This window comes from Parus major, chromosome 21 (genome assembly GCF_001522545.3).
Source record: "Parus major isolate Abel chromosome 21, Parus_major1.1, whole genome shotgun sequence".
Taxonomy (NCBI): domain Eukaryota; kingdom Metazoa; phylum Chordata; class Aves; order Passeriformes; family Paridae; genus Parus; species Parus major.
Window position 1 is genome coordinate 5,585,989 of NC_031789.1, and position 12,905 is coordinate 5,598,893.

At 54.1% G+C, this 12,905-nt stretch overlaps 1 protein-coding gene across 2 annotated transcripts in view; it reads left to right on the forward strand.

Moving 5' to 3' along the window:
* Positions 1-12,905, forward strand: part of TMEM240 (transmembrane protein 240) — a 14,259-nt gene extending 1,354 nt beyond the window's left edge. The window contains exons 2-4 of one of the 2 annotated variants that reach the window (XM_033519197.1): positions 196-302; positions 9,348-9,556; positions 11,605-12,905. In XM_033519197.1, the coding sequence (XP_033375088.1) occupies positions 211-302; positions 9,348-9,556; positions 11,605-11,753 (450 nt within the window). In that variant the 5' untranslated portion in view covers positions 196-210 and the 3' untranslated portion in view covers positions 11,754-12,905. Of the gene's footprint in view, positions 1-87; positions 303-9,347; positions 9,557-11,604 lie in introns of those variants that run through there. The other variant, XM_015648371.3, reaches the window with a different exon arrangement.

The window sequence follows — 12,905 nt, forward strand, 5'->3', positions numbered from 1 at the left end:
CCCTCCTTTCCACCTTCCCCCCGCACTGTCCCTCAGCCTGTGCACCTCTGTGTGTGTGTGCATGTGTGTGTGCCCCACCGAACACTAGAGATTCTTTTCTTGATGACTGCTTCAGTCTTTGGCAATCAAACTGGAGTCAATGTTTTATTCCATCATCCAGAGTTGACCAGATGCCTTGGTTATGGGCTCTTACAGGCAATAGCTTGCTTGATGGACATGAATGCGTTGTTGGACAGATTTCACAATTACATCCTACCGCATCTGAGAGGGGAGGACCGAGTTTGTCACTGCAACTGTGGAAGGTGAGTTACCCGCAGAACATCTCCCCTGCCCCCCAGCCCCTTCCCACCTTGTCTCCCTGGGGAGGAGGTGACCAGGGAGCTGCTGCCTGGGAGCTGGGCTACCATTTTTGCATTCTGGCTGTGTCTCACCTTCCTCAGTAGCTCCTGCATGAGCAGGGTGAGGGTGGAGGGTGGGGGTTGTTTTTTTTCTTCTGGAAGAAGAGTTTTCTGTGGGCTTGGAAGTGCATTTTCCTTTGTGTGCACATTTGTGTACAGGTATTCAGGTGCCCTGGGAAAGTGAGTAACTTTGATTGATTCAAACATTTGTCATTTTGCCTTTTGTTGTCAGTTGGGCCATGGTGTTTCCCAGCTTGTTTGTGGTCTGGGCGTTGCAGTTGGTGGTTGTGTGGCTCATAATTGAAATGGGGTTTGGAGAAATGAGAGGATCCCTGTCCAGGCCAGAATGTGGCCGCCTAGGACAGAGTCACTTTGAGGCTTTGCAATCTTAGATCAGATTTTAATTCTCTGTGGCTTTTCCTCCTGGGAGCTGTGCTGCTGCTGGACACAGCACACTGAGGAGGCTGGGCTGTGCTTTTGGGTGAGCCAGGAGTGTCAGGGTGGATGCTGTGCCAGGAGCAGTGCCTTTGCTGTGCACAAGTTTATGACTGGAGAAATCCCTCCCTCCCTCCATGGCTCTTGGGAATGCTTAATTCTCCTAAACAACATCATTCTTGTGTGTTGTCACTGAAGTGCTCAGCTTGAAACTGGGATCTGGCTGCTCTGGAATCTGTCCAGGCCCAGAGCTGAGCTCTGGGGAGGTGAATTTCACCCTTCTCTGTGGGACTGCTGCTGGTGATCCTCATCCTGCGCTCCTGGAGGCCTGGCTCCCCTCCTGTGCCTGGTTACTCACTGCCTGAGGGAGAGTTTCTTGCCTGTGGGGGAGAAAAGGAGTGTGAGGCTGTGCCAGCTAAAGGACATGGTGGGAGAGCCCTCTCTTGCCACATCCAGCCTTTAGGTTTGAGCTTTACTCCTCTTGGAGCTTCCTCTGGAGCCAGCTACACCCTGTCTCCCAGGCATCACAGCCTTCTGGCGTCCCTGGAATGGGAACTGGGCTGGAGCTGGCATGTGCTTGGCTTGATGAAGAGAAAATGCTTTGCCCTCCCACACTGCCTCACGTTCCAGAGGTGATTGGGGCCTTCCTCCCCATGGCTCCTCCTCAGCCTCCTGGGACAGCAGAGAAGCACTTCCAGGGCCAAGAGCAGCCAAGGCCTGGGGGATATGGCATGAGGGATATGGCGTCTCCTTCTTAAGGTCAGTTTGAAAGATTGTGGGCAAAAAACATCCACAGTGTCTTTGACTTGGTTTTGTCAAGGATTTGCTTTTTCTTATCCTTTTTTTTTTTTCCTTTGAGCCCCCTTGACGTTTTTCACAAGTTTAAGAGTTCCCCTTTGCTTCTTCCACAAGTTTTTCTTTTTACTGGTCACAGCTTGGTTCAGTAGTGGTGAAAATAGGCTGCTGGTAATGGACTGTTATGTTTGGAGTGGCTGAGGAGTGTCAGATGAGTGAGGTGAGCCAGTGAGGTGGCTTGGATGAGTGTCCCCTCTGCACAAGGCTGAGGAGGTGGCAGGGGCACCCCTATCTGCTGTCCCTCTGTGCCTGCAGAGATGCTGCTGAGGCAGATAAATTTGCCGTGGCATTCTCCACAAACACCACTGGGTCATTTCTTCAAAAGTGCACAAAAACAAGCTTCCAAACTGCCGAGCACGGATGTGAGAGGAGGCAAAAAGCAAAGTTTATCCCTTGCCTCAGGTACATGGGAGCAATGGTTCTTGCCAACAGAACCAGCTCACGAGCGTTGGCTCCAAGCTGCTCCTGCCCTGACGAGGAGATTTCACAAAGCCTCCCTATGCTGTAGAACCTCGTGTTGACATTTGTCCTGACCTGCTGCCCCAATGTCAGTGTTGGGAGCCCTCTGATTTCCAGGCTGGACGTGCCTTGTCCTCTCTGTCAGCTGTGCAAGAGCTCTGAGCTTCGCCCTGGGGTGGGAATCGTCCACAGCTCCCCTAGGCAGGGCTGTGTCCTGGAGCCTCTTGTCAGCACTGCTACCAGGGCTTGATAAAGAACTTAATTTGCCAATAACCAGAGGGAGTCCTCGGAGGAGGGAGCTGGCTGCAGTTCAGTGTGTTGCAGCGAGGAATGGGGAAAATCAGTAAATGTTGCAGAAATGGAAGGGAAGGAGGAATTGGAATAAATGAAGTTTGATGTGCTGCAATGATCTCCCTCCTGCCCTAGCCTGGGTCACAGTGTCAGTCATACCAAATAATTCATTCAGAAATGTTTTCCTTCCTCTCCTCTCCTCACCTGGTTGTCTCCTTGCTCAGGGCATCAGAGTGGACCCCTTGCCTGGGAACTGTCCAAGCACCCAGGCTGGATGTGACTGTTGGGCACAGCAGGATGTGCTCTCCAGGAGGAACTGGAGTCTGCTCTGAGCTTGTGTCCCTGTGAGGGGCTGGGAGCTGTTCCAGAGGGGGTGGCTGTGGGCAGGGAGGGCTGGCTCTGTGTCTCAGGTGTGCCAGGGGATGCTCTGAGCCCTACCAGGCTGTCCTTGGTGCATCTTCAGCCTGGATCCCCACTCCCCTGGCAGTGGGATGGAGCCTGGCTGTTTCCAGCTCCAGTTTGGGAGTCACTTGTTCCTGCCCCCACTTTCAGCTCCATCTGGGACCAGGTGTTGGTCCCTGGGGAGGCTGGCAGACAGAAGCACAAACTGTGCCTTGGGGTGCCCCAGGCTCTGCCCACCTTCTGGGGGCTCTGGGACCGCTGGAGTCACCCAGGGGCACGGCCAACAGGGCTGGCTACTCCAGCTGCCACCTCAAAGAGCTCCTCATGTTCACGGAGGCCATGCCTGGGCTCTGTCCTGGCGGGCAGGGCTGTGCCTTTCCCTAGACTCTGCCTGTTCTCCCCTCTGTGGGACTCTGGCCCAGCAGGAAGGTCCCAGGACAAGTGCCAGAAATGCTGTACATTGCTTTTGCCATATTTTTAAGCATTCAGCATGTTGGAGTGGCTGGGAAGTATCAGGACACTACTGAGGAAGGAAACCAACCCCATCTCCAGTTGCTGCTGGAGGCTGATCCCCAACTTCCCCCTTCCCTGTGGCATCAGGGTCATTGGGGCTGAAACTGTTTGTTGTCATTTCATGCCAGGGGCAAGGGAGTGATGTCTTGAGACGAGAGGGCCTGCGAGGTGCTTTTTAAGTCCGTGGTGTAAGGTGGGAATTGTGACATGGAGAGTGAAGAGGGCTGTGCAGTCAGAGTGGCTGCAGGGCCTGGAGCCCTGGGCTGTGGGGAGCTGGGGCTGCCTGCAGCTGCTCAGGCTGCCCTGGTCCATATTTGCAGATTTTTAGGTGGCACTGAGCTGCTGCTTTCAGGCTGGGTGAGCCTGGGCTGGACAGTGCCTTTGCCCTGGAGTGTCTGTGCTCTGGTGGCCAAGCTGGACTTTCCTCTGGGCTCTGAGGGGTGGCAAATGTCTTCCCCTGTGCAGGTGAGGTGTCACCATCAGGCTGGGCTGGGGCTTTCCCACTTCAGAGCACCAGAGCCAAGAAGGGCAGAGCTGCCAGCATCCCCCAGGCCATGGGAGAGCATCCACAGCTGGGAAAACTCCACTGCCTCTGCTTAGGAAGGGAAGCTGGGCTAGGCCTGGAGTGAGAAATTCAGCACAGAGACAGGGGTGGCACCTGAGCCTGCACAGACGGGATGGGTGTGACAGGGACTGTTCCTGCCATCACATCTGCCTCCAGGAAGGGGTGACAGCCACGCTTTCTGGCTCCTGTTGACGCCGTGAAGGAGTGTGGCTGCTGGAGCAGATCCCTGGGGGAGCCTGGCACCCTCCATCCTCGGTGTGTGGAGGCATCCATGCTGGCTCAGGCAGCCTGGCCCTCCCTCCCTCGGCTGTGGCTGTCCCCAGAGAGGGCAGGGCTGGGGCAGGACTGCAGAGCTGCAGTGCTGCCCTCGTCCAAATTTCTCTGTCCCAGCCAGCAAAGGGTCCTCGGTGGAAGCAGAGAGCTGGCAGCAGATCAGGAGCTGGGTGATGTCATGCAAAGGAAAAACACCAAAGGGCGTCCGTGGAGGAGGCAGGGTGAGCTGAAGGGAACAGAAGACACCTGGACGGAGCAAGGAGCCGCTAAAACAGCCTGGGGGGCTCACAAGTTGCTGGGCTGGAGAGAATAGGACCCTCCTGAATGTGTGTCCTCCCTGCCACTGACCTTCTGGGTGACCTTGGCTGAGTCTTTCTTTCCCAGGGATCGTCTCCCCTGCAGGCAGGGCTGGGAAGGGACGGGAGCAGCGTCAGCCTCACCTGGGTGTCAGCACCCTGCAGCAGGGCTGGGCCCTGGCCAGCCTCGGGTCAGCTCTTCCTGCCCCAGGGATGCTCCAGCCCTGTTCTCCCCAGGCTCTGATCCAGGAGGGAAGGGCTGTGCTGGAGCTGTCCTGAGAGGAGACCCCGACATGCACCAGGCACAGGAATGTGTGAGGAGGCTGCTGGCCAGGGCCCTGCCCTGGTGCTGGGATCTCTGGGGAGGGTGGCACTGCTGGCAGGAGGGACACGAGGGACATTTCTCCTCTGTTTTCTCCTTTCCCAGCCGCTCTGAGAACCTCTCTGTGCCCAGGCCCTCCGTGGATGTGCTGGGAGTGTTCTTTGCCTGGTGCTAGTGACCACCAGCCCTTCCCTGGGCTCCTGCAGCTGTGCCAGTGCCATGTTTCCACCAGGACCAGGACCAGGGAGATGTTTTCGGTGGTGCCACCACCCTGCTGAGCAGCCTGGCCTTGTTGGGAACAGCCCTGCGAGGCTCGGGGCTGCTTGGGACGCTGAGGAACGGCTGCAAGCTCAGGCAGGGATGCAAGACAGGGATCCAGCACTGGGATATCCCGATTTCCCCAAATGCTGCTGCAGCTGGCGATGGGGAAGGGCTTGGTCCAGCCAGGATGTGGAAGCTGCAGCGGGAGCCCGGGAGATGTGACGTGGCTGCCACTGTCGCCTGCCCGGGAGGCAGCTGGGCTGAGCCGGAGCATCGGCGCGCCCCTGTCCCCGTCCCTGTCCCCATCGGAGCGGGGGCTGTGGAAGCGCAGAGGCAACGCCAGATTCTGTGTGTGCTTAAAACAGTTCCGTGGCTTTTCCAGAGGCTCCCGAAGTGTGCTGTGGCTGCAGCAGCCGGCGCTCTCACAAGGTCACCGCAAGGGACAATAGCGCTGGGGGCAGCTCGGCAGCCCCGAGAGCAGAGCAGGAGCTGCCCCGCTTTGTCACAGGCTGGGGATGGGGACAGGGATCTCCAGCTCGGGCAGGCACACAGACCATGCTGCCTGGTTTGTCACCTGTGCCGAGTGACAGCAGATCCAGCCTCTCCCGCTGATCCCGGGAGTTACTGGCCCCGGGTGTGCTGGAATTTCTGTCCCCTCTTTTGCTCACGCTCCCTGAGGAAGCTCCAGCACAGCCAGGGTGGGCACAGCTCAGGAGGGAAGGTGGCATGGGGTTAACCTGGCACCAGCTGGAACTGCCCAGGAATTGGCCCTCAGGAATTATCTCAGTAATTATTTGTTGCATCCTTTTCCTGTAAATAAACACTGGCAGAATTTGGGTGGGTTTAGCTGTTTAGGGCCGCATGTGGCACCTCTCTCACAGGGCTGTGGTCCCCAGAGACCTCATACCCAGCCCTGACTGGGGGCTGAGGTGATGCCAGGCTGAAGAGATTTCTGTCTCTGAAGGGGGTTTTTGTCTCTGAAGGAGGATTTTGCCTCTCTTAAAAGGGCTTTGGTTGGTGAAATGAGCCCTGGCTGGAGGATCTATGGCAGAGTTGTGTTCTGAGGAGCCAGGACCTGGTGTCCAGCCCTGCCTGCCCTCCCTGGCAGTGTCCTGGAAGAGCTGCTGGGGTTTTCCTGCATCTATCCCTGCTCAGCTCAGAGCTGACACTTTCCCTTGCTGGATCTGGTCCCCAGAGCCAGCCAGAGCACATTCCAGTTTCCAGTCCCCTGGGTATGAGGTGGGAACCCTGGTCCTCTCTGCACTATTAATAATGCTGTGCTGATGAGGCAGGGTCTGATTCCCTCCCGGAACATCCCCAAGGGCTTCAGCAGCAGCAGAAAACTTGTGGGGGTCTGTCCCTGCTCTCTTCCCCATCTCTGTGGCATCACTCAGTCCTGTTAAGGCAAGTAAAGGATAAAATTCCCCGCAGCCCAGCTCTCCCAACTGTTGAAACAGCAGGAAAATTTTGTCTTCTTTGGGCTTTGCTAAACTCCTTCCAGAAAACTGCACAAAGTGGAAATGCAGATCATCTGTATGGGATTAGTCTGGTGACTTAGGGTTCCCAAAAGCTAGAAAGCTGCAGGTCTCAGGTACTTTTCTGGGCAGCTTTAGTGACAGGAGGCTTTTCTTTTAAGGAAGTTTGCACCTGGGATCTAAACTTCTGTTTCTGATCCTTGGGTAATGGGGTTTCTTAATCCAGGCAGGGCAGAGGTTTTGAATTTGGCTTTCCAACAATCCCTGAGCATTGTGGGGTTGGCAGAAGGAGGGAGGAACTCCACGACCTTCCTCTCCAGGTGAAAACCACCCCAGAGCTCTGTGCTCATCCCTAGCAACCTGTCCTGGATGTACGTGGGAAGTTTGAGTTCTCTAAGCCTCAGGGGTGGCTGTGTTAGTGCAGGGGAGTTCAGGTGACACAGCACAGGTGCCACAGGGCTTGTGACACAGCCCTGCAGACGACACACAGCCAGACCCTGCCAAGGAACCTCCAAGGAGTCCAGAGTTTGTGGATTCACCTTTTAGGCCATGCCTGTGCTGCAGAAAGCAAAAGGGAGGGAGTTTGGGACCTGCCAGGTGTCCTTGTGTCATAGGACATGGCAGATGTGTGTGTGCAGGGATTTGGGAAATCATTGAACATGGGAAATGCTTGGCTGTGTTCATGGGAACCCTCCCATTCCTTTTTGGGGAGCCCTCCCTCAAGCAGCCCCTGGATTTCCCAGGGCCAAAAGAGGGAAGATCCCAGTTCCAAACCAGCCAATGCCAGGAGCAGGGCTGCCCTGAGCCCGGGAGCTGTTGCCATCAGAGATGGCATTTCCCATCCCTTGCCAGCCAGGCAGCTTTCCCTGGCTGGGAATGGGGACTGGAGGGGCTGGTGGCCACTGCCAGCCTGTGCCAGCGCCGTGCCCGGCTCAGCCGGTGCAGGTGGCCCCCATTAAGGCATCGCTGAGATTAGGGCTGTTTTCAGAAGGTTCCTCTGAGTGCAGGTTTGTTTGTGTAAATATTTGGACGTTTCTCAGGCGTGATTATCGAGCAACCTGCACCTCATGAATATTCAGAGGCCTCAGCCATTGCCTCCCTCTCCTCTGCGGGTGGGAGAGGGGCCGTGCCTGGCGCAGGGACAGGGACGGGATGCTGGGGACACTGGGCAGCACTGGGACAGCCCCTGCTCCCTGAACTGGGGGCACTGATAATGCCAGCACTGTGCTGGACATCACCTGGCTGGGTGTGTGGCCACCCCTGGGTGAGGCTGGGCAGCCTCGGGGCTCCCGGCTGAGAAGGTGAAATGCTGTTCAGAGCAGCTTTGCATCCTGCATCCCCCATCCTCCAGGATCCTCCCACCCTCGCAACTCCCGGGGACCTGTCACTGCTCATCCCCTCCCATTCAGCCCCCACAGCCTTGCCTGGCTTGTGTTTTTTTGGGTTTTTTTTCTACTCTACAACTCCCTCACTCCATCCCTGACATTTCCCTGCTTTTCCCCAGGTGAACTTGGGGGCTGTTTTTTTTGGTGTTTTTCAGCTTCATCCCAGGCTTGGTCTCCATCATCTCATGGCACAAACAAACCCAGTCACCCTCCTGGCATAGGGCAGCCTCTCCAAACCTTGGGAGCCTTGGGAAGCTTTGGAGCTGCTGCTTTCCCCCTGGAGATGTTCAGGGCTCTGGGGGAGCTTTGCCAGCTGCTCCTGTGCTGGGAGGGATTCTTGCTGTGTGCTCCAGGCAGGAATTGCTGTCTGCTCTTGGAGGGACCCCCACAGATTTCCCTGGTCAAGGAGAAGCTGAGGTTGTTTTGGAGCTCGTGGGACTTTGCCAGGACTGAGAGGCTGCAAGATGAATTCCTCCCTGTGCCTCCTTGTGGCTGTAAACTTGCAAATTCTTTAAACTCTGATGTGTGAGAGAAACTGATGCCTTTTGGGGCTACCTAAAAACAGAGGCCAGACAAAATTAAGAGAATAAAAAGCAGTTTTATTTATTGAAGGGCCTTCAGGTGCTTTTAGGACAGGCAAAACCACCTAAAATGAACCACGGCTCATGGGTTTTTATCCTTTTTTAAGTTGGGTCCATTTGCAGATTGGGGGTTAATCCTCCAATTCCAGCGTCGGGAAATGAAGGAATTTACCCCAAGTTTGCTGCCCCCAACTCACTTTTGTTTCCATCTCTCAGGCCTGGGGCAGTGAGGTGTCCTTGATTGCCAGGCCTGGAGAGGAATTGCTGTGTCTGCCCAAAATGGGAAGGCAGCAGCTCCCACTGTGTGTGGAGTGTAGAGTTCTGCACTGAAGAGCTGCAGGGTTACAAATCCATGGAAAATAGAAAAGCTGAAATGCTAAGGCATCAACACAAGCCTCCTTTCACTGATGGAGAGGGGACACGGAGCAGCAAATCCTCCCTGGGGACACCCATGGACTGCAGGGAAGGGACAGGATAGCTCCCCCTCCTCCAGGGGATGGTGGTGGTGGCACTTTCAGGGCAACACAGCTGCTCTGGTGGCCTCTGCCTCCAGCATGTGCCCTCTGCATCCCACGGGTGGCCTCCTGCTCTCCTTGATTTCCTCTTCTGTGTTGTAGATGATGAGCTGGGGCACAGGGAGCCTGTGGCAGGAATGTGACATCAGTTCCAGGCCTGGGGTCAGGGCTGTTTGTGCTTTCCTCCCTCCCTCTCTGCTGACAGCAGCACAAAATCCAGAACAGTCCTTCTGCTCCTGGGGATGGTGGGAGGAACTGGGAGGAAAGGCAAAAGAAAAATCTCCACTGAGTTTTTTCCCCCTTTTCTGTCCCCTACACCAGGCATCACATCCATTATGTCATCCCTTATGACGGGGACCAGTCAGTGGTGGACTCCTCGGAGAATTACTTTGTGACTGACAATGTAACCAAGCAGGAGATTGATCTGATGCTGGGACTTTTGCTGGGCTTTTGTATAAGCTGGTTCCTGGTGTGGATGGACGGGGTTCTCCACTATGCTGTGCGCGCCTGGAGGACCAGCCGACGGTATGGTAAGTGCTCCTCCTCCTCCTCTTCTTCCTCTCCCTCCGTCCCTGCCCTCTCCTTGGAAGCTGGGGGTGCTGGAAGAGGTCAAGCTGCTGCTTTATTCCATGTGGATCTGGCACAAATCTGGCCAGGGATATCCCAGACCTCTTTGTCCCTCATTATCCGTGATGCTTGTGGGGTGCTCGCAGCTCAGGATGTTCCATGATTCTGTGACCAGAATGATGGGGGAATTCTGCAGGCAGAATACCTTCAGGCTGCACCAAAATTCCCCAGAAAAATCTGGATTTCTTTTTTTCCTAGCTGCTGGGATAGCAGCCTGGTGTTGTTTGTGTAAACCTGTGACATTGTGGTGACAGTGACAGACATCCTGTATGGTGTCAGCTGAGGTTTTCCATTCCTCATCCCTGACCAGATGTGGAGATGTTTTTGCTTAGTTGTGCCATCAGCCCTACAGAGAAAAGGGTTGGGCAGAATTGTCAGGCTTTGGAGCATTTAAAATCCTGAATTAACACACTGAGAAGGACCAGCAGATGCTCCTTCAGAGGCTCCCTCTGCCCTATTTTCCTCCCTCAGCACAGGCATCCCATGGGTTTTCATATTTGGAGGAGGAAAAAAAAAAAGTCAGGAAAATGTATTCAATCAGAAAATGACTTGAAATTCCCTCAAAATGTGCCTACAAATCTCCATCTCTCCAACTCTTGACTGATGCTGCTGTTAAATCACAACTCAGAGGGAAAGGAGAAGCATGCAGGAGAAAGATTTATCTGCAGACCTATAAGAAATTCTAATTAGGGAAGTGGACTCTCTCTTTCTAAAAACTCAGATAAAAAATGGTATTAATTTCCCATTAGTCTTCCCAAATCCCCAGCAGCCTCTGTGAGTAGTTTCTGAGTCAGGATTCTCCCAGGGCTATGCTGCTGCTGTTTCCCAAGCAGGGGCTGATTTTCCTGTGAGATCTCAGGTTCTGAGAACCAATTTTGGGGCTGTGACTCCTGATTTTCATCAGAGATCAGAGGAGGGCTGGTAGGAGCTCTCCTTGTGCTGGGATGTTCTTCAGAGCTGGGATCACCTACCCCTTATGAATGGAGGCTTTTATTTTTAGTAATTAATTTAGTATTTCATATACTTTTGTTTCATTTTTTTCCCCCTCCCTGTGTACACCTATTTTAAGGCTTTATAAAAGGCTTGGCCAATGGTGCAATGAACCTAAATATTTCCTATTTATTCAAAATCAGTGGTGCAAATGAGTAATTTTAAAGACACTAAGCAGAAATTAATTTCATTTTTTGTTGAACAAAGCTAGTTTCCCTCTGCAGGGAGAAGTGGTGCCTGTGACTGTGAGACTGGGACAGGGGAAACACAAATTCTGTGCTGGTACAGAGCGAGGAGTGCACAAGCACCACTCAGCAGTGACTCAGTGTCACACTGGGGCCTGATCAGCTCCAGCTGTGGCCTGTTACAATAACCTGCAGCTCCTTCCTGATGAAAGAGGCTTCTCAAAATAGAAAATATTCCACAGGAGCTCAGCCTGTGCTGTGTAGTAGCTGCAGGGCTGAGCAGGACAGTCACCACCATCTCACAGTCGTGGACTCATTTGAGATGGAAAAGACCTCAAAGATCATTGAGTTCAACCAATTCCCAGTACAGCAGCTCATCCTTGTGCCATCTGTCCTTCTCTGGGACTCTCCAGTTGTCCTTTGAGGGACTGGGCTCTATTTTGGGGTGGAACCATGAAAAATTTTCATGGGAATGGGTGGCAGCTGAAATGTTGCTGCAGGGAGAGAGGTTCCTTGGCTGAGGGGTGAACTAATGGGTAAAAAATGGGTTAAAAAGTTATTGGGGGCAGAGGGTGACACTGGGGATGGTGGCAGGAATTGGGAGAAGTGTTAAAGCTGCCCTGGCCATCCTGGCAGGGTGGACAATGTGCTCTGCTCAGCCCTGAAGGGATCTCAGGGGTGGCTCTGCCTTCAGCAGGGCAGGAGCAGCCTTGAAACAGCACAGCCCTCACCTCTCCCTGCAATCCCTCACCTTTCCTCTCCTCCCTGCCTTCCAGACAACTCCTGGTCTTGGATTCCGAAATTTTGTAACTTGAAGGAGTTGAGGAAACGTCACCACCGGCAGTACGAGGAGGCCACCGGGAACATGGTGCACATCAAACAGAAGCTGTACCACAACGGGCACCCCAGCCCCCGGCACCTCTGAGGAACCCCCACCCTCCAGGGACTGCAGCCAGCTTTTAAAACACACAGGACTCTGCTCTTCCTCCTCGGGAACAGCCTCTTGTTTGTTCCCAAGCCAGCTGAGGACACGGATTTTAGGGATCCATCCCGGGTATCCATGGGTGGACACACCACGATGCACAACTAAGCTAGTCCTGGATGCTCTGCAGCCAAGACTTTGCACTGTGTTCCACATTTTATTGTCAGACTCGTGTATATATGTAAAAAAAAAAACAACAAAAAAAGCAGACAAACAAAAAAAAAAAAAAAAAAAAAAGAGAGAGAGAGAGAGAGAAAAGAGATTTGCATTATACTTTCAATCCTCCCCACCTTTTCCTGGCATTCACGGCTGTCCTGCACATCCTGCTGGGATTGCTGGCCAAGGGGATGGAGGTGGGACAACACAAAGAAGATGCAGAATGTCTTCTCCAAGAGCTCCAGCCCCATTTTTTGGTCCTTTGGCTCGGGTTTGCCCTGCTCTGTCCCTTCCGTGGCTTGGCTGGTCACAGGTTTGGATGGGGACTGGGGAAGCACAGTGTCCCCTTTTGTTTTGCTTTGGTTCATGTTCTGGGTAGCTGCTGTGGGGGAAGGAAGTGCTGGGAATGTGTCAGGGGTTTGTTGTTTGCATTGCTGTCCACTGAAACCTGCCTTAAGCAATCCAACCTCAGAGCCAGGGGTGTGGGACTGGAAGGGCTCAGCCTGGGCTGATGCTGCTGCTTTGGTGATGGCAGGGTTGCTGTCCTTCACTGGAGGAAGATGGAATGTGCTAGATCCAACTCATAAACACCCTTCTTGCCTGGAAGGGAGCTGCTCTGCCCCTCTTCTTGCAGGGTGAGCCTGCTTAAAACACTCCCAAACCACAGAATGCAGAGAGGGGGCCCTGGGCAGCCTCATTCCTGCTGCACATGAAACTCCCCTTGCTTGTGGGGCTTGGCTTGAGAGACACAGAGAGACTGAAGCCAAACTCCTCTCCAGACATCACAAATGTCCCCAAGGTTGAGTCCAAGTGTGAGGATGCTCCAATGTGTTTTTGCATGTGCTTCTCCTGGTATGTTTTTCGAGGTCTGGATGGGATCGAGGCTCTGACAGCAGTGTCCCCATCCAGAGACCTCCTTTTCTCCCAGGCAGAAGGACC